This window comes from Varanus komodoensis, unplaced genomic scaffold, assembly GCF_004798865.1.
Source record: "Varanus komodoensis strain SLA01 unplaced genomic scaffold, ASM479886v1 scaffold27, whole genome shotgun sequence".
Classification (NCBI taxonomy): domain Eukaryota; kingdom Metazoa; phylum Chordata; class Lepidosauria; order Squamata; family Varanidae; genus Varanus; species Varanus komodoensis.
The window spans coordinates 9,689,721-9,710,387 of record NW_025335701.1 but is presented as its reverse complement, the minus strand read 5'-3'; the positions used below and the strand labels follow the sequence as shown (position 1 = coordinate 9,710,387).

The following is a 20,667-nucleotide window of genomic DNA, read 5'->3' as shown; positions in this document are numbered from 1 at the left end:
CGTTCAGTCCAGAAGGTGTGAACGGAAAGCTAGTGTTGTGTAGTGGTTGAGAACGCAGGCAACCTGGGTTCTAGTTCCTGCTCAGTCATGAACCCCACTGGGTGACTTTCCGCCAGTCACAGACTCTCGGCCCAACCTCCCTTGCAAGGTTGTTGTTGTGGAGTAAGACTGAGAACAGGAGGCGTTGTATTTTGATTTTTTTGGTAAGAAAAAGGGTGGGATACAAAGCAAATCAATGAATAAATGGGTAAATCCTGGTCCAAACTGAACAGAACTGGATTTCTCATCCACCCCCAAGCAGAATGCATGTATGATGTGGGCAAGGTTCAAATCCCTCATCAAACATTTACTCGCTCGTTGGCTTCGGCCAAGTGACAGACTCTGTGCTCAAGATGAAATGTCATATTTGCTCATGAGCGTCTTGGGTCTGGAGAAAACACCCGGCGGCTGCGGCAAAGCGACAGATGCGGGTAAACAGCACACGGTGGGAAGCGGCACCTGCACAGGGCAGCTCAGGAGATGCTCTTCCTTCTGATGCCAGCCCTCAGCTCATGCCTCCGGTGAAGGGGCGCTTCCTCCCCAGATTCCCTGGTTTTCTGGTTCTCGGTCTGCAGCAGTTCTCCAGACATCATGCAAAAAGTGGGCCTTCCCTTCGACCCAGTCACAGAATGGACCGGGTGCATTGCCGAATCTAAGCTGGCATTTAACCGAAATATAAAGATGGCACTGAACCAATATAAAGACCACCACTGCTCCATGCTCCCAAGGCTAGAGTCTGCCTGGACCAGGCTGCCTAGCCACCGTTCTTGCAAAAACCAAGGCGTTACCTTCCGGCTTCCCTGAGGTTTCTCCTGGCCACAGCCACGCAGGACCACGGCAGTGCGAAATGGGCCATGTCCCTCTACGGACTGCAGTCAGAAACATGGAAACTTGGGTTCTGCCAGCATTCTTAAAGGCTTAATAAACTACAGTCCTTTGCTTCTGGGAAATGCTCTAGCACAGTGGTGGTGAGCCCACGGCACCTGTGCCACAGCGGCACACAGAGCCCTCTCTGTCGGCACGCAAGCCAACTCGCCCCAGCAGCGCCCCAGCAGCCGAGCATCGGATAACAGCACACTCGGAGGCCAGGCGCACGCTTGGAAAGGAGTAGTGGCGCCAGGCGATGATGCCACGAGCTGCGACTCATTAGCTGCAACTCGTCCGAGCTTTCGCATGGCCGGTGGGTGCACTGCCAAGGACAGACTGACGGATGGACGGACAGACAGACAGATATATGCTTGGACTGGCTATGAGTTGTTTTTCTAAACTGAAACCTCAGTATCCAGGTTTTATTGCCGTGTTGGCCCTTTGTGATAAGTGAGTGAGTTCTGGGTTCCAGAATGGGCACTCGGTCTCTAACAGGTTTGCCATCACTGCTCTAGCACCTCCTCTAGGGACCTCCGTATCCACCGTCTCAGTTATGGTGGGTCCACCTCTGCAGGGCTTAGGGGCAAAGGACCCTCATGAAGGTGGGCAAAACACGACTATTGCTAGGGAAATACACACTCTGTTTAGGGACGCCACACTCTTTGTCTTGGTACTAGCTAGCCTTGCTCACCTGTTTTGTCTTCAAATGGGCCTGAAGACTCTAGAGATATGTGGGGCGTTTCCCTAGAGATATTCCTGTTTTTTCCAGTATTTAATTAATTAATTTCTAATCCATTCCACTAGCTACATGGTTCTCTGGATGAGTTACAACAGTAAGACCTTATCAGACAGTATAAAACAATTCAATAAAAACATAGAAAACATAGAAAAACATAGAAAACAGAGCGAGTCAGAAGGGGCCTCCTGGGCCATCTAGTCTGATCTCCAGCACCAGCTGGCTCTGCTCACAACATGCCCACCATGTGCAATGTCCAGCCTGTCCTTGAACACCCGCACCGATGGGGCCTCAACGACCTCTCGTGGAAGCCCATTCCATACCCTTGGGGTCCTGACTGTCAGGAAGTGCTTCCTGTTATCTAAATGGAACCTTGGCTCCCTGAGCTTTGCTCCATTGGAGCAAACACCTCATACATTAAAATGACAATCAAACTACCATTAAAACGCACCCACCAGAACTCCAGAGTGCCTAAAAGACAAGCCCCTTCTGTTAAAATAACATTAAAAACCAGCTTAACCATCAAAATACTAGCAGAGTAAAAAGGTCTTTGCCTGGTGCGAAAAGCATCCAAAGATGGCGCCAGGTGAGCCTCTCTGGGGTTCATTCCATGGTCGGTACCACTCCTGGAAAGGCCCTCCTTCTTGTAGCCACCCTCCTTTTCCAGGGGTCCTGCTCCTAACCCCCATGCATGTGGTGCTCCCTACTATCCGTGGTTTCAGGGATCTGCTGGGGGGCTTGGAACCTGGCCCCCCCTTTGCTGAACGATCTGTGACACATACCCGGCAGCACGTGACACTCACCGTCCCCAGAGTGCAGGCAAACTCCCCCAGGAAGTCATGTTCATACAGCTGCATGCTTGATTTGTCTTGGTCAAACAAGGCGAATTTCAGCTTCTGGACCTCCTCAAAGCGATAGTCTATGATGAACTTCTTGGAAAAGGCTGGGTTGAGATTGTTCACAGCGGTCTCCGTCCGGTCGACCTACAAAGAGAGAATGAGGTTAACCAAAAGACCCGATCGATGAGTCAGATGGAAGTGTGTGACCCCGGTGGACCCATCTGAAGCATTCTTAGCACTCTTTCCTCTCCGAAGTTGAACTCCAAAGCTAGGACAAAATGATGGCTTTTGCAGTTTGCAGGTGAAGCTGACTATGGATCGTACCGCTCAGCCAGCACCTGAGAAATCACCCAGAAGTCCATTCTTCATTCTCTGGATCCAGATTGCACTAAATGAGAAAACCTTCCCTTTTTAAAGAAAGGCATTATTAAAGAGTGTTTGGAAGAGTCCTTTGGCACAACTTTCCACTGCACCAAGATGACCCAAGTTCCTTGGAGGTGCCACTGGAAATACCCTTTCTCAGGATTGTTCCTGAGTCCCTCAGACCGCAAGGCGATCAAACCGGTCAGTCCTAGTGGAGATCAACCCTGACTGCTCTTTAGAAGGCCAGATACTGAAGATGAAGCTCAAATGCTTTGGCCACCTAATGAGAAGGAAGGACTCCCTGGAGAAGAGCCTAATGCTGGGAACGATTGACGGCAAAAGGAGAAGGGGACGGCCGAGGATGAGGTGGCTGGATGGGGTCACTGAAGCCGTTGGTGTGAGCTTAGGTGGACTCCGGGGATGGTGGAGGACAGGAAGGCCTGGAGGAATGTTGTCCATGGGGTCGTGAAGGCATGACTTTGCAACTAAAAAACCACAACGACTGTTCCTGGAACTTGGTATCCAGGGAGGCTCTCTCTCACTGATCCTCAAATCAGCTTGCCACCATCACAACACAACTCCAGATAGACTTAACCCGCTCCAAGCCTGCTAACTCCCTTATTTAAAGTCATCTTTCTCAAGGTCAAATCAAATCTTTGACTGCAAAGTCATTAGTTATTGGATTAAGTTCCACACCACTAAATAGCTGAAGCCATCTGGGTGGTTTACAGCAACACATAAAAATACTGTATAAAATAGATCCAGCATTAAAAAAAAAACCATCATAAAAAGGTGATCATACCAAAATTTAAAACCAAATTTAAAGGCACCTGTAAATGTGACAATAGCTTAAACAAAGTCAATCTTCAGACCTGTTAAAGCAGCTAAGAAGCTCCAGGGAGCTCATTAAATGTTCTGCAGTAGAGGCTTGTTTCAACTTGGTGCCAAAAGGTTGGCACCAGGGAATGCATTCCAAAACTGGGGAGGGGCCACCACAGAGCAGTCCCTTCTCTTTGTGCCACCAACTGAGCCTCCCTTGGAGGTGGCAATCGGAGCTAAGCCCAGAGGTTGATTGTACTGCTTGGGGAGGCGTCCGATCAGGTATTGTGGTCCCAAGCCATGTAGGGCCTAGTTTTCTGGGTCAGCTCTGCTCTGTGTGAAGCAGGCCTGCCTTTTATCTGTCCTAAATCTACTGCCAATCCATTTCATTGGAAGAGCTCTCAACTGAATTGTCGCGAGCTGACCAGCCAGCCAGCCAGCCTGGACAAAATGGCACGAAAAAGTTTAAAGAAAGAAAGAAAGACTGCAGTCCAGAAATCAGTTACAAAGCATGCTCGGTTTAGTTGCAGGGGGAGAACAACAAAGAACTTCTCCCAAAGTTTTTTCTTCTTCTTCTTTTCCTCCTCACCACCGGCATCTACTTTTATTACTTCACACTTTTTACCTAGGCATTTGAATATAGCCAATTAGCCATCGAATACAAGCAGCCAACACCTTAATGCTTACGTTACAAGCCTTATATGGTTACAAGCCTTATATGGTTACATGCCTTATATGGTTACATAGGTAAATTACAATACTCTTGGTCTTCGTGGCGTACATGAGTACAGCATGACCCAGCAATGAATTCCCACAATGAATATATGGGAGGAGTTGGAAGGGAAAGGAAATGACTGACCATGTTATTAACCTAACTCTGCTTTCCCAGGAGCCTTCTCTAGAAGTAGGGCAAGGTAAAAATGAAATCCTATGAACAAGCAAGCAAATGACCCTCTAGCCAAGCTCTGCCTGCCAGTGCATCTGTGATGGAAACGGGCAGTCCAGCCTTGAGTCCAGCCTCCGCAGATCTTACCCTACATTTCTGCAGAGCTGGCCATGGCGCTGAATTCAGGCCCCAAGAGGTTTGGCAAGATGGCGCATGCCTTCAAAGCTTAGAGTAAAATCTGGAGAGGGTATGCAGAGCCAAATGGACAAACGTAGAGGCGTTCCGGACATGAGTTGCAGCAGTGAAAACAGGTGCCCACTGGGCCAAAATTTGCCCCCTCTGCAGCCCCGAAATCGCATGCGCTCCACAGCTGGAGCCTCAATGCAGCCAGGTTTCACTTCCCAAAGGTTTCCAGGTCCATCCCGTTGCACGTTCCCATTTGACTGAACTTGCTTGGCATCTTGCTGTTTTCCAATTGTTACACTTCCCTTGGGTGGTGCCCAGTGTTAGTCTCACTCAGTTCAACCAGTCCCCCCTCGGTGAGCGCGTCCTGACCCCCCTGCCCCCACCCCTTTGCTAGCAAAGCCAGAGAGTCACATTGTGCATGAAATGCTCCCTACACTTTTCAGGGAGGTGGCTATCGAGTGCGCCCTCTTGGTCTTTCCAAATCCCTCAAAGCAATCTGACATCCTGGATTCAGTCCAAGCAACTCACAGCTCCAAAATTAAGATCCACAATCCAGCGGAGGCTGGCTCTCTGGCACTCCAGGGTGGCTTCGGAGGCCAGCAAATGCTTCAGTGCATTTCTTCATCTTCTTCTTCTTGGCTTCACAGAGAGAAAGAGTGAGAGACTTCCTTTCCTCTTTTCTCTCTGCATGCTCATTTTTAAATTGAACTGATGCAACGAGGATAGAGCAAAATACCGTTGACACCACCCACATCTTGCCACGTTGAAATGGCAGATTTTGTGGAGATCAGCCGTGGGACCTCTTCGCTCCATCTGCTCATTGGCATCCATTCAACTATAGGCTCTGGCGAGGAGGAAGTGACAATAAAGTTTTACTTGCACGTAATTGGTTTTGCTATCTAAAGGAACGCACATTCCTAGAAAAAGCAATGCAAAGAGAAGGGCAGATTGCTGACTCCTCTGCCCGTCTTCCTGCACCAGTGGGTGCCTTCAGAGGCAAGGAAGGAAAATCACAGCCCAGGCCTGCCTGGTGGAGGAAAGCCTAGAACAGGTGCCGTGCTGGAAAACACCCTCCAGAAATAATGGAAGGGTGAACAGCCAGCTGCACTTAGATACTCCGCAGTGAAGACCCAAAAGAAGCAAGGCGCCTTCTTTCACCTGGACCAAATGTAGCAGAAGACAATGGGATGAATTGGTTAAAAAAAGGTGCCATTTTAGATTTCAGGTGCAGAGTGATATTTTGTTACACAAAAAACAACTCTTTGCCAGAAGGAAACAAACGTGCTAAGCAGCAGGTTTGCAAAACCTCTCTCCCAGAAGCGCCAGGGTTTGTTTTGTGCTTTCACAAGCTACCTGCAGCTTGAAATGTGGAACTCCAGCTGCCCAGTTTACACGGGTCTGGCACCAGCCCCCTACCTGGGGGTGGGGTGCAAGCCCCAAACACCCCCTTTTCCAGTGGTTAGTTTTTCCACGAACATGTTTTTGTTTCAGAAGTGTATTGGTAACCACAAATGGAGACCAAATGAATTCAAGAATGGGCACGGGAGAAAGTAAGTGTAGGATGTTTGAAATGAGCATACCTTTTGCTCCGGAAGTGGCACTCTCCAGTAGCGACTGGCAAACGGAAAATGCGCAGCAAGCTCCGTGGATGAAAATGAAACTTGGACGGGAGAGACGAGAGCTTGCCAGGCTACTGCGACCATTTATTTGATTGATTTAAAACCCGTTCTCAGCGAGTCGTCCCTGTCTCCATTTCTTTGGGTACGATCCTGTGGCTTCCTGGCCTGATTTGTGGGACTGGGGGCAGGGGTGACCCCAGAAAAGTGCACTGAGGCCAGAGGGGGACTCTGACCCCGGGGGGCTTCCCTCCGCCTCACCGCTGGTGCCAGCTCTTTCCGCTCCAGTTGGGCTCTGAAGATGCGGCCTCCGGGGGGAGTGTGCGAAGGGTGGGCTGCAGGAGTTCAGTCCCAAGATACTCTGTAGAATCCAGAGGGTGCAAAGGAGGGAGAGGCAGCAAAATCAGATGCTCACCATCTTCTGACTTTGGAGGGTTCTGGGCACTCCCATGTTTCCCTTTAAGCACATGCCATAAATATTCCAATGAAATTTTTGCACAAAAAGTGAGATCGCGTGAGCTTGCAATTTTCCCCCCATGGGTATTTCAGGTCAGATACTTGCAGTATATTGGAACAAAAAAATAAGATGCATTTGTTAAATATGGTTCATTAAATATAAGCCCGTTTACCCTCATTTGCATAGAAAATTAGCATACTTTTAAAAACTTTGCTGCCTATTCAATACTAGTAATATTCAGTTGCTAAATTAGATCACTTGCTAAGGTGGAAAAAAATCCAATGAAAACCAATTGTTTTCTTCTGCAAATTACCCTGATTTGTATAGGGTATATTTTGAAGAAGCTGTTGCATTTTTTTCCTAGAAACCTGTATCATTACCTGACCTCAGGATCGTTCTCATTCTGTTGCAAGTATAAACCAGTCTCAAACACAACAGAGTAATAAAGAAGATTTCTCTGTGCCCCAGAATTTCCCTGCAAACAGGATGTTAAACAGAAAAGACAAGCGAAATACTTTTACTGGAGAAGAGTTCTAGGAAACTCGAGAGCTTGCACACCATTTCATGATAATTTACTCAGTCCCAATAAAGGTATTATAGAACTATTGCAAGTGATTTTCCTAATATAATGCATTTTAAAATGATTTCCGCTAATATATGCATATTTGATTGGAGGAAGTCATTGCAAAAACTCCGAGGCTTGCAGTTTTTGAAGGATACCTAGTTTTGGACCACCACATGGTCCATTAGTGTGAAGTTAGTATGTCCTGGATGGGGTTGCACTCCCTCTAAAGGACAGGGTCTGCAGCTTGGGAGTGCTCCTCGACCCAGAGCTGACTTTGGAAGCTCAAGTGTCGGCGGTGGCGAGGGGCGCTTTCCATCAGCTTCGGCTGATCCATCACCTGCGTTCCTACCTGGAGGACGACTGCCTAGCGACAGTGACGCATACACTGGTTACTTCCCGGTTGGATTTCTGTAACATGCTCTACGTGGGGCTGCCCTTGAAGACAGTCCGGATACTTCAAATGTTGCAAAATAGAGCAGCCAGGTTGCTGACGGGGACTGGGCGTTATTCTCATATAACCCCAGTTCTCTACCAGCTTCACTGGCTTCCCATCGAAGTCCGGGCTCAATTCAAGGTGTTGGTAATTACTTATAAAGCCCTTAACAGCTTGGGACCTGGATACCTGAAGGAACGCCTGCGGCCATATTTGCCCTCCCACCCCTTGAGATCGGCAGCAGAGGCCCTCCTCCGGGAGCCTTCCGTAAGAGATATCAGGAAGCAAAGTACCCGGAGGAGGGCTTTCTCTGCGGTGGCGCCCCATCTGTGGAATGCGCTCCCCAGAGAGGTCCGCCTGGCACCGTCGTTCTTTGTTTTTCGGCGCCAGGCCAAGACCTTTTTATTCAAACAGTATTTTAATCATCTTTAATATTTATAGTTTTAATTATGCAGCCAGTGTGTTTCCAAGTTTTAATTGTAAATTGTAATTGTAGATGTTATTCTATTTGTTTTATTTATTTATGTTGTGAGCCATCCCGAGGCTATGTAGCAATGGGGACGGCATACAAAACCTTTAAATAAATAAATAAAAATAAATAAATGTTAGGTCAGGTTACACTTAAATTGGCTTCAATGATGAGGCTACTCAAATGCAAACTGAGTGAATGCCTGCAGTTCCAAAGGAAGCCCAGCAACTCTCCATATGGCCTGTGGAGGCAGTTCCTCCCAGCCCCCCTTTACCAAGTTTCCATGAGGCAGCATTTCCTCAAGTTGTTATAATGGAGCCACACTTTTACAGAAGAGGCTCAGGGCAGGTTCCGCACTTGGTTAATCCACAGCGTCTGCAGGCCAGGTGTACCAACCCCTTTTGGGCCGTGGAAACATTTTGCAATTTGCGAAACTGTCCAGACATCTCCGCAAAGTGGCTGTTTGTGGGAAGCACAAAAAAGCAAATGCTGTAATAGGCTACCTGGTTAGAAGTATGACTGCCAAGCTCATGATCTACCGGCTCCCTTCAGCTGGAGCCTTGGCTCCTCTTCTGGGTACCACTGTTTAAGAAAGATGCAGGCAAACTGGAAAGGGTTCAGGGGAGGGCAGCCAAGAGGAGCTGGGGACTGGAATTCAGGTCCACCAAGGAAAGATGGAAACAACTGGGCATGTTTAGCCTCAAGAAGAGAAGACTGAGGGGAGGTAGGCTAGCACTCAACAATACGTGGAAGGCCGTCACAAAGGAGGAGGACAAGGCCTCTTCTCCATGGAGTCACGGGCCCAAGTTCCAGGATGCCTGATTCCGGCTGGACCTCAGGAAGGGCTTCCTGGCTGTTGGAGTGCTACAGCAGTGGAACCCATGGCCTGGGGAGGTGGCGGGCTCTCCCACACTGAGGCATTCAAGGCGCAACTGGGCGGTCATCTGGGAGGGGTGGTTTGACTGGGAGAACACTGAGCGAGGGGTTGGGCCCGAGGGCCTTCTTGGCCCCTTCCAACCCTACTATTCCATGATTCCAAGTAAGCTGCCCAAAAGGCTGAGAACAAGACAGGTGTGGGATCGGACCCAACATGCTAAACGAGTCCTTTGAACAGCATTTGCAGTGCCAGGAGGCCCTGCCTCACAGCAAGCGCAGCTGTCAGTAAGAACAACAGTTGCTAGGAAGAAATCAGTGGGAGGTAGAGGATACCTGGGCGGGTGTCAGGACAGGTGTCCAAGACCCTCACAGGTCACACACTCCTGCTCGGATCGAAGATCTCCTGTGGCTTGACCACACCTCTCCACAGGAGTCTGGAGAACCTCCTGATTCAAACCGGTTAAGTCAGAGGAACCATCTCACAGCACCGGGCCTCATTTTCCTCTAGGTTGATCTCACAGCCTTCCCACAGCTCTCCTTTAGCAAGGGGATTATTCTGCATGGATACCAGCCTGCCCTTCGGGTCAGTCCCCACCTGCCTGGACATTCGGTGCTGTGCCTTGACTGTGACCTGGAATTAGAAACCTCCTGGTCCCAGAAAAGTAATGAACAAGGCTGTTCTGGGAGAGAAGACAGACGCTCTCGCTGGCGGCTCTTTAGCAGATAGTCAGCCCATTGGCTATAAAGCCACTGCCTGTCCTGGTTCCAACGGGTAATACACTCTGGCACTCTCCTTGCCACAGACTAAGCCTGTTGGAAAACTCTTGCTGAATTACATGGAAGGGCAGAAAATTTAAAAAAAAAGAAGGAAAAAAGCAGCCCTGCCTCCAAAACACTGCAAGGGAAAAAATGACACAACGGCTGAGTTTCACCGCAGCTTCAATTATCCTAAGATAAAGTGCTTAAAAATGCACAGAACTGAAAAGCAATTGTTTCTAGATGTTAAAAGCAACCTGAATACAGACTACTGTGGGCCTCTGGAGAATTAGTGTACCCTGAACAGCTCTCAGATTAAACGCACCACCGCTGGAGCCGAAACCTCGCACACACACGGAAGGACACCACAGCTCCCGTCTGGACATGCTTTTCTTGGCCGCAGCCCTGGAAAATGGTGACACTTCACAGGCCCACCTGACCTGGAATGAGCATTTATGTATTAACACCTCCCTAACTCTGAAAGAAGTTCTGTTTGGAGGTGCCTGGCTGTCTTGGCAACACATTTTTAACATATCCCTGCAAAATTATACTGCCCGGAGGGAGAAAGCGTGTGCGTAACTCAGACTTCTCCAACTTGGCGCCCTCCAGGTGCATTGGACTACAACGCCAAGCTCCCCCAGCCAGCCATGTTGTGGACTCCCCACACTCTGCCCTCCATCCTTGCTTGCTTCCGGGAGCAAATCACGCCAAGGATGCTGGAGCACACAGCTGAAGGGGCGGGGAGCGAGGTTCTACTTTCTGAGCGCTCCCCTCTTCATCTCTAGGCCCTTCTCCATGCAGAAGCCTTGCACAGAAGTCATTTGTTTCTATAACAACAACCACACGATTAGGAGGACTTGCTCCAATCGGCAGTTCTCATGAGAGCTCTGCTTTTTCTTTGGAAGGAATCACTGCACCAAAAGCCTTTCTGTGGAGCCGGACAAGAAGAGACACGAGAGCATTTATTCTGCAATCGAGCTCTCCTCTTCCTCGCTACCTTAAAAAACAGCCCGTGCACAAGACACGATCAATTCCTCCTGAAAAAGAACATTTTCGAAGGCAGGCCTTTGCGTACATGTGTGTGGATGCTGTACACTTGAACATGGCATATGGCAAACACTCTGTGCATAGAGAAATTTAGCACATTGGAGTGAGTTTTGGCAGGCAGGAGGTCTGGATCCAGGAAAACATCCAGCTTTCCCCCGACACCCCAACTGCATGTGGCTCATTCCCCAAACAGTTTTTATTTATTTATTTAAAGGTTTTCTATGCCATCCCAAAACTAAAAGTCTCCAGACGGCTTACAAAAAACCAAAAAACAAAGCGACCATCTACAACAGACAACACAGAACACAGCACTTCTGATAAATAGTGATAAAAACAAGAATAAAAGCAATACACTGTTAAAATACTGGGAAAATAAATAGTTGTGATGTACATTCTGAGCTTGGCTTTTGAACACACGGCTGCAACGATGGAAGGGGAAGACACACCACCAAGTTGCCATCCAACCCAAATGACGGTCGTGGAATTTTGTTGGGAATGCCGCTTTAAAACACACGATGCTAATGACCAGACCGCCTTTCCTCCAGTATTTTATTAGCTATTGTTCAACACCACTCGATATACTAAAACCTGGATCAGGCCAATGTCTGGTTTGATCAGGCTCTTCCTTCTCCACAGGGGCCAACTAGATGCCCCCGGGAAGCCTACAAGCAGGGCCAATGCTACCTCCAGGCCCCTGGCAACGGCTCCTGGGCTTGGAGGCAGCATTTGGCCACGAGGACTAGTCGTGCTGATGGCTGACAGCTCCATGGACTTGCCCAGTCCCCTTGTCAAGCCGTCGTCCAAGTTGGTGGCCACCTCGCAGGAGAGTGGCCGTCGTCCAAGTTGGTGGCCACCTCGCAGGAGAGTGGCCATCGTCCAAGTTGGTGGCCGCCTCGCAGGAGAGTGTTCCAGAGTCTCCCCACGCCCTGCCCGTCTGCACCATTCCTCCCCTGTCAGAAATCTCTTTCCACCGGCAAATGGAACAGGCTGCAGCACAGCCTGGCAATGCTAGAAATAGGCACACATTTGGGGAAGGGGAGGAAAAAGGGAGAGAAGCGGAAAGGGAACAGGAAGAAAAAGAGAAGCTCTGTCGAAATTTATTTTTGAAGAAATGGGGGAAATGTTTGGAAATGCACAACAACAATATGGTAATTCTGCTAAAAATACAGGGAGGGCTGGTAGGGAAACGGAGCAGCAAGTTTTCGTGGGCCAGCTGTCAGGGAGAAAAGAGAGTAGGAAACGAACGTTATCTTCTCAGAACAGATTCCCACACGATCGCTGGGGAAGATAGCAATCAAATAATCAGCTACGTATTAGTCGTAATTACACAGTGCAAAGCTGGGACTCAGAGCTGATTGTTGCTTTAGCTTCTCTGTGCACTAAATGATGCATTTCTCACACTTACGTTTCTTTATTCGCAGGGTTATTTCTATTCCAGCAGCATTTATATTTACTGCAGAAGAAAAGCAGCGGCTTTTTTTGTTTGTTTCTCAACTTCACTGTCAAACCCAACTGCACTGCTTGGCCCCATGGCAATGTAGGGCTGAAGACAAATAGGCCCCTAGACCCACCCCGAAACTCTGGGGGCACCCGTGGGATGACAAGTTCAAGCCTTTTCCTGGGGGATCCCTTACTGGCCATCAAAAGGAAAAGGCAGATCTTATCAAGTAGCTAATTTAGACGCACAAAGATGGCTTGCCGAAAGGACGTCCATTAATTCTCCGTCGCGTAGTTATGCAGTTAATTGCTTCTCGTGCCAGGATTCAGTCATCCTCAGTGCGGCACTTGAAGCCCAGATATGGCACGAGCTGATTCAAAGAGGCTCAGGCAAGTGCAGCACTGAAAAATGCCACTCCGAGCTCTGGTGAGAACTGACACGAGAGGTTTCACACGGCTCAAGTCTCTGGCAAGGCACCCCTTCCGATTTCCCTCTTTCCCTGCAAGGTTGCGAGAAAGGAAAGTGACAGGAAGGACAGAGATGCCAAGTTCTCTCTCCTTTTGATTCCTTGTCACTGGAATGTGAGCACAGAACTGGGAACCGCAGCTCCAAGAATTCTTCAGTGCCCATTCCTAAAATTACAAATCACAAATGCTTCCTGCAAGTTCAGGGCACGCTTGAGGCCTCTTCCTCCCCAGCCCATTTTATCCTCACAACAACCCAGTAAATAGGCCAGGCTGAGAAAGCGAGGGGGTCCCAAGCGGGGTTCAGAACTGAGATCTTCCCAGGACTGGTCCTAGGAATGATACCCACCACCTTTGAAGTCCTGGCAAGAACTGCCAGCTTCTGCTTGCAGGACAGACGTGGAGCAAAGCTTGATAAATGGATGGTCCCAAATTCTGTAGATGCAGGAAGGCCTCCATGTGTGACAGAAACTGTCCTTTTCTGATGGATTTTTCCTCCTCAGAACAATGTTAACTTGGGCAAATTTGTGGGATTTCATAGATCAACTGTTCTTACTTTTTCAGACCTGAAATTCAGCCTTAATCAAAGTCTGTTTTTAGGGGCCCCTTTCATAGGATTTTTACAATATATTTCTGCACTAGGAGGGCTACCGGCACAGCTTGCCTGGAGCAAGAGTGACAAAGTAAGCAGTATCACTCTCTAGTCAAACGTATTTTTATAATTCCATTTTAAACGTCCTTGGAAAACTTGCCGTTATGGATAAACTTGGAGGGAAGGGGGTGCATACATGGTTAGCATCACTTTTGGGTTGTATTTTCCAGTGGCACTGCTGCTGCAACAGCAAAAGAAAAAGCCCATCAAATTTCAGGAGAATATTTTATCCGCACGTTTTGCAGCAGCAAAACGAGAATGGGATGGTGCTTTACTATTCCCTTTTTAAATCCAGCATTCGGTTTTTGGCATTGCCAGCCAAGCAGGGGTTTTTGGCATTGCCAGCTTGTGGATGCCTAGAAAAACATTTTAGCTCACAAAAAAAATAACCGGCTCGCTTACAGATTCACAAAAGCATGGCAGGTACAATGGTAGGAAAAGGGGAGAAGGCAGGGAAGTGGTAAAGTTGGACAGGATGGTGAAACGACTGAGACCTGCAATAAAATATCACGATATATCCTCATCCACTATCAGAATTACAGGTTTGAGATTCCAGTCAGCCTGGATATCAGCTCCCCCGCCCCCCCGCCCCCCCCCCGTTCTTTGATTTTCTTCTCTAGCCCTCACTTAACACATCACATCTATGGAACTGTTTTGGGGTGGGTGGAGAAAGATATTAAAATTTATTCCTGCACTTCTGTGTGTCTGAGGGTTTCCCCAGGATTTCTGTATCCCACCAACAGCACTCTGTCCTGTTGTGACTTCAGTCTGTTGAGATGTAAAAACAGTTGGATCCTTGAAGTGTTGGAAATAAACTGGTTTCTTCCTAGGGTGAGATGGGGGAACATACATTTTTGGAGAAACCAAAACATATGCAATATTTATTTTTAGGGGTGTTAACCGTTTTCCTGCTCGGTCAGAAAAAAGACTTACAATTCACAGAATGCCTCTGCCAAATTTATTACTTTTGTACCATATTATGTGAGACTTGGTTTGCTAACTAAATTATAATGTTGAGTATCTTAATTTAAAAGCATCATTTATGCAAACTGTAGTTACAAATCTTTGGGGTTTACTTTTAAGTGATCATTTGATGAACAAACCAAGTTACACATAATGCATTTTAGGAACTTTAGCAGCTCTGAAATGTTGCTTCTCCTGAGGGAGCAGAAACAGCCAGAAGCAGAAGTCGACTGGTGCACGACAACTGTTCCTACTTGTAAGGAATTGCTTCAGGACTAGGGAAATCTGGATGAAGGAAACGCTACTGAGAACTCTGTTTAAACCAAGCACGTTTAATTCCAGAAACTTTCAGCCATCTCAGTGCATTATTTGAAGAGTGACATTTTGCAAATAACTCCCTTTAATCAACACCCTAATTTTTGTTCATTTTAACGATGTCAGTCCTGTCTGTGCCATAACAACCTTGCTGCTTAGTTCCTTTTAGATACAGAATGATTATTTCGCTAGCAGCTGTTCAGGATTTTGTACCTGGGGCAGCATTCACTCATGCTGTTCTGTGCTGTTGAATCATCTCCGACTTATCCTAATTCTACGAATTGGTACCCTCCAAAACCTCCTGTTCTTGCCCGCCCTGCTCAGCTCCCGCAAACCCAAGGCTGTGGCTTCCTTGATGGAGCCCCTTGATGGAGCCTCTTTGATCCCCGCCACCTTCCTCTGCCTTCAGCCTCCCTAGCAGGATGGTCTTCTCCAAGTGAGCCTGACCTTCTCAGGATGCACCAAAGACTGACCAAGTCGGTTGCGTCCTTTTAGCGTCCAGCAAACCTTCTGGCTTGCTTTGATGTGGGACCCACTTGTTCTTCTTTCCCTCAGTCCAGGATCAACCTCCAGAAAAGCTCTCTGCCAGCGCCATGTTTCAGACTCATCCATCTTCTTCTTGCCAGCTTTTTCCACTGCCCAGCTTTCACATCCATGCAGAGGAACCAGGAATAAAATACTCTCGGTGCTCTTGACCTTGGTCTCCAGTGAAACTACCTTCCACTGGATTATCTTTTCTAGTTTCTTCATTGCTGCCCTTCCCAGTCTCAGTTATCTTTGAATTTCTTGTCTGCCATCTCCCTTTGAGCTGATGACGGAGCCAAGCGATGCAAAATGTTTCACTATCTCAATGTCTTCTTTACAGACATTCAAGTTGTATAATTCTTCTGTAACTACAGTTTTTTGTTTTCTTAATGTTCTTTTGCACTTTCCTCTTTCACTTCTGTCTGGAGTCATTTCAATTCCTTGCTGCTCTCTGCCAGGAAAAAGGTCTCATCCTCATATGTTAAATTACTGACATATCTTCCAATATCAGTCTTCATTCCAGTCCAAATCCAGGTTTCTTTGAATGTTCAGTATGCAGGATGAACAGAGAAGGAGATAAAATCCACCCTTGTCTGGTGCCCTTGATAAAGGAAAGCATTCGGTTCCTCCATATTCCATCGCAGCAACAGCTTTATTACTTTAGTCTTCCTATAAACATCTTCCCATTAGATATATTTCAGAAATCATGTCAAGGCAGCAAAAGCCAAGAAGCAATATACAAATACCTGGTCTCCAACATTGTATTTATAATTCCAAAAGAAGATATTTCATAGTCCAAAGAGACTATTCCAAAGATTATGACAGAGCCATTTAAATATATGATAACAGCAGCAAGAGTAATAATTGCTTCAAAGTGGAAAGCTGAAAAATTGTCCAGTTGTTAAAAATTGGGAAAACAAGCTGAGTATGCAACAATGGCAAAGTTAATGAATTATGAGCAGAAGATCAATGAAAGAATTTACTCAAAGATGAAAGGCTTATGAGCCATTTAAATAATTGTTAAAGAAAATATAATTTTTACCAATGTCTGCAATTACTATTCTAAGCCAAAGCAATGTTATAATTTATAACTAATTAATAGACTGGACAAATTTTAATTGAGAATTGAATGGTTTGCATGGGATGGTGGCTGATAGAGACTTTTGTTTATTCTAAATGTGTTCATTATTATAAATGTGTACAAATGGAGATATTGCATGCTAAATTTGTGGAACGACCCCTAGCACCTTCTTTCCTATATATTTTCTTCTTTTACTTTCTCAAAATAAAGATTTGTGACTTGAAACAAAATGACACAAAACAAGATGAGGTGAGACAAAGCAAAGCAAAACGAAATGAAACGAAACAAAATTATTCCATTTGTGGGGGAGAAAAAGAACAGAAAAGGTTTTTTGAGGTTTAAAAAACACCCCCCCCCCCCAGTCTTCCTTTTTCTCCAGGCTTTCATATTTTTCTTCAGCACTAAGTTTTGCGATTACTTTAGTTAGGATGGGGCACGTCGGGCCAAAATGGGGGTGGGGTGGGGGCATTTAAACATTTATATGCTGTATAATACGTTGGGAGCCATCCAGAGGGCCTACAGCTAATGAGGTGGCATACAAGTCAAATAAATAACTAAATAACACAATAAATAAGGATTCAAAAGCCACTTGCAGCTCCCTGCAGCTGCATTTTCATCAGAAAGTCAGGACACAACTTCAAATTGAGTAGTAAAAAGGCACGTTTTGGGGGCATTTTCCGGGTTCTAGAGCCATCAAGACCCCATTTCCCTGCACCCCTTTGTCTCCAGGCAGCCCAAATCCCGACAGTGACGCTGCAAACACACAACCCCAACACTCGCCACATCGCCAGCTCGGGCACGTTTCCGACCTTCCTTGAAACCCACGGCCACGGCGGACTCTCACTGGGTCCATTCATGGTGCCTCCCCTCCCAAGCCAGGCTTTTTAAAGCAACGGTCGGAAAATAGCACAGCCGAAACTACAAAGCACCTTTTCAGAAGTCTGCATTAGAGACTCTGCAGGGAAAACGCCACGGGGCTGAAAGTCATGAAGGGCGAGGGAGGGGCGGTGCAGAATAGCCCTCTGGAACAGAAACGGGACAAACACCGGGGGCGGGGGAGGATGCCAACCGCCTCCGTTCTGCCCTGCTCCAGATGTTCTGGATGTCAGTGCCCATCTGCCATAGCCAGCATGGCCAGTGCTCAGGTATGCAGGCTTTGTAGTCCCAAACATCTGGAAGGAACCAGGAAAAGGACAGCTGTGCTGCCGAGCACGGGGATGCCTAGAGGCCACTAGCAAAGCATGGGGCAAAACAGGGCAAATCAGCTGCCAGGTGGGAGGACACCTTCTCCCTGCCCCCAAATCTCCACCCTCCCCTCCCAGATTTAAAATTCAGCCTCCCTGCAAGCCTGCATCTGACCCCCCCACCCGCCCCCAGGAGGGGCGCTGGCCTGTTGGGATGGTTTAAGGAAGCAACAGGGCTGCATGCTGCCCTCTTTGCCACCTCCCGGCTCAAAATTATCTCCCCTTCTAAGCAGGACCTGGCTCCGCTCCCTCGCCCCCGGAAGACCGGGCTGCCACAGTCCTCTCCCAACCTAATTTCAAGGGGAAGGGGAGTCCACGAGGAGGTTTAAAAGAGAGGTTTTAAAAAACAGGCCATGGCGAGGCCATGCAAGCAGGGCTGTGTCACCCAGACTCAACCTCCCCCTGCCTTCCCTGGACAGGCTTTCGTTTGCACACGATCAGGTCTCCCCACCCCCGGTTTTCAATTTAAGGCATTAAATTCATGCCTTTCTTGAGACCACTGCAGGGAGGCATTTGGCTGGCTTCAGCTGGATACAGAATGCTGGACTGTGATTCATCAGCCAGCAGGACTCATTCTGGGGGAGAGCAAGGCCATTCCACCAGTCCTGCTGAAAGACTGCCTAAAGTTTTCCTCTACCCTCACCTGCCCCTTTTCCTTGTGTGTCGTATTTTTATGTGTCAACACTGAGGCAGACACTGCTGTGCTTTACTCACTGTACACAAGCAAACCCAGCCTTCCAGATGCACCCCACTGGGACTCTTCCCAGGTGACATAAACCCTTTGCCCAGCTGCTTGTCATTTAGTGGTTTCCTAAGTTTCCCTCAATTCTAAAAGGTTGAAATATCCCCGCTATGGCTTAAGTACTAGCCATAAGAATTTTAAGCTAAAATAGGCTGCTATTCCAAACGGAACCCCCCGCCCTCCGAGTTTGCCACCTGTGTTCACACCTGCCGACATCAGAATTGCTTCTCTGAAACTGACGTGGGTTCCTGCGCCAAAGGCTTTGCTCCTGGTGGCAACGTGGTGCCCGTGAGCACCTCAGCTGCAGGCGCTGCCCCGCTGCAGCTCCATTGCTCTGGGAGGCCCAGCCAAGCCGCCCGGCAGCCCCTTGCTGGCCGTAAGGCGCAAGCTGTACTCGCTGCATTGGGTGCACCTTTGAAGCAGCGCTATCCCGACGCCTGCCGCAGCGCCCCCGTTCTGAGTTTCCAAAACACAGTCTGAATTTTGCTGATCACGGATGAAAGACGGATGAAAGATGCAGGGGAAAAGGCACTGGATGGAAACAGTTTCAAAGCACAACATGGTCACAGCTGGAAGCACCACATGCCAAAGAAGCAGAACACCCTCGAACACCCCCGGCTTCCCACGGTCTCCATGCCGCAACTCCCCCCATACCCGTGTCAGGCCAAGCCACACTCAGGAAGGATTGTGTGAAGCGTCCAACCGTGCTTTCCGGGGAGAGTCCATCACGTCGGGTCCCCCTCCCTGCCACCTGGATGGCGATTCCCCCAAATAGTCATGTGCATTGCTCGTCTTCAGCCCCAGGATGGTTTCTCGGACGCCCCCCTTGTTTCGCAGGCGCCATCTTGACGGCAGACAAACAAATTATGTGCCACTAAGCAACACGGAAAGCCAAAAGGCGCGCGTACTGGCAGCCGTGTGTCTGGTTAACCGCTTGCACCATGAGGGTTTCCTATTGAACTTTTTAAAAGGGTTTTCTGAATAAAATTCCTTTGCTATGAAAGGCAAGATAACAAGTTGCCCACAGGATTGACTTAAAGCAAGAGCCTGCAAAAAGGTGATAACAGAAGCGCTGGACCAACACAACCAGGATGCTATTGAAGTTTTGGTACAGATAAAAACTGATTCCTGGGCCACAAAATCAAAGACTTCAACTATTACAGACCTCAGGAGGGGAGGCAGGCCACTTCTGGCCAGAGATTATGAAAACCAATAAGAATTAAACGTCCAGGACAAAATGAGGGCAGCAGGCAGCGATAAACCTCGCAACTGTAATCCTAGCCATAGCGCCTCAAAATCAGTAATAAGCACAAACAGGACAACGCTATCTCAAGACAGAGGGAGAGCTGGTGCCACTTCTAAAAAGTCTCTGCTCCAAGGAGCTCTGTCAGCAAAGATGAGCTGCACTTTGATGGGGCCCAGGCTTGATGGGAGGAAGTTGCGCCGCCAACCCTGATGGATTCCCCAAGCCTTTCCTGAGTTACAAAAAGCAGCTAGCAGTTATTTTGGAAACCAAGAAGAATATGAATGCTTGAGCAGGCACCATGATGGCTGCCAAAGTTTCAGAAGAATCCCAGAGGTTCTCTTGAACCTCACCAGAGATGCTGGAGCACCACCCTTTTATGCCCCTCACGCCCTGAGTTTGGGGGAAATTCCTTTAGAAACAGAATATCCTATTCTAGGACAGAACAGCCTGGCAGCCTTCCTCCATCTGGTTCCCTCCATGTCTAGGACTATTGCTCCTATCATCCTTAGCAGCAAGTCCAGGAGGGTTGCAGATGTCAGACACAGAGCAAAACATCACAATAGTTCACCCTTGGAAAACAAACTTTCTTGACGGAACTTGCAGACCTGTGGACAATTACGTCACTGAGAGCCCGTGTGCAGCAGTGGTTAAAAGCGTGGGACTGGGACTCAGCCGATCTGGGTTCAAGTTCCCACTCAGGCACGGAGCCAACTGGGTGACATTGAGCCAGTCACTCTCAGCCCAGCCTACCTCACAGGGCTGTTGTTGTGGGGATGAGCTGGAGAACAGGAGGAGAATTCTATAAGCTGCTTTGAGTGCTTTGTAAGAAAAAAAGTGGGAGATAAATCCAATCAATAAATTACGGGAACCAGTGTGATGTAGTGCTTAGAGAATTGTGAGCTTTCCTCACTTGGCCATGAAGCTCACTGGGTGCCTTTGGGCCAGTCCCTCGTGCTCAGCCCAGCCTACCTCACAGGGTTGTTGTTGCTGTGTATCACCTACCTTGAATTCCTCATAAGAGGAATATATATGCAAGGTAATTC

At 48.0% G+C, this 20,667-nt stretch overlaps 1 protein-coding gene across 1 annotated transcript in view; it reads right to left on the bottom strand.

Moving 5' to 3' along the window:
• The window catches only part of CPNE2 (copine 2), a 95,544-nt gene that overhangs the window by 50,778 nt on the left and 24,099 nt on the right, over positions 1-20,667 (bottom strand). The window contains exon 3 of the mRNA XM_044434043.1: positions 2,446-2,625. Within this exon, the coding sequence (XP_044289978.1) occupies positions 2,446-2,625 (180 nt within the window). The remainder of the gene's footprint in view (positions 1-2,445; positions 2,626-20,667) is intronic.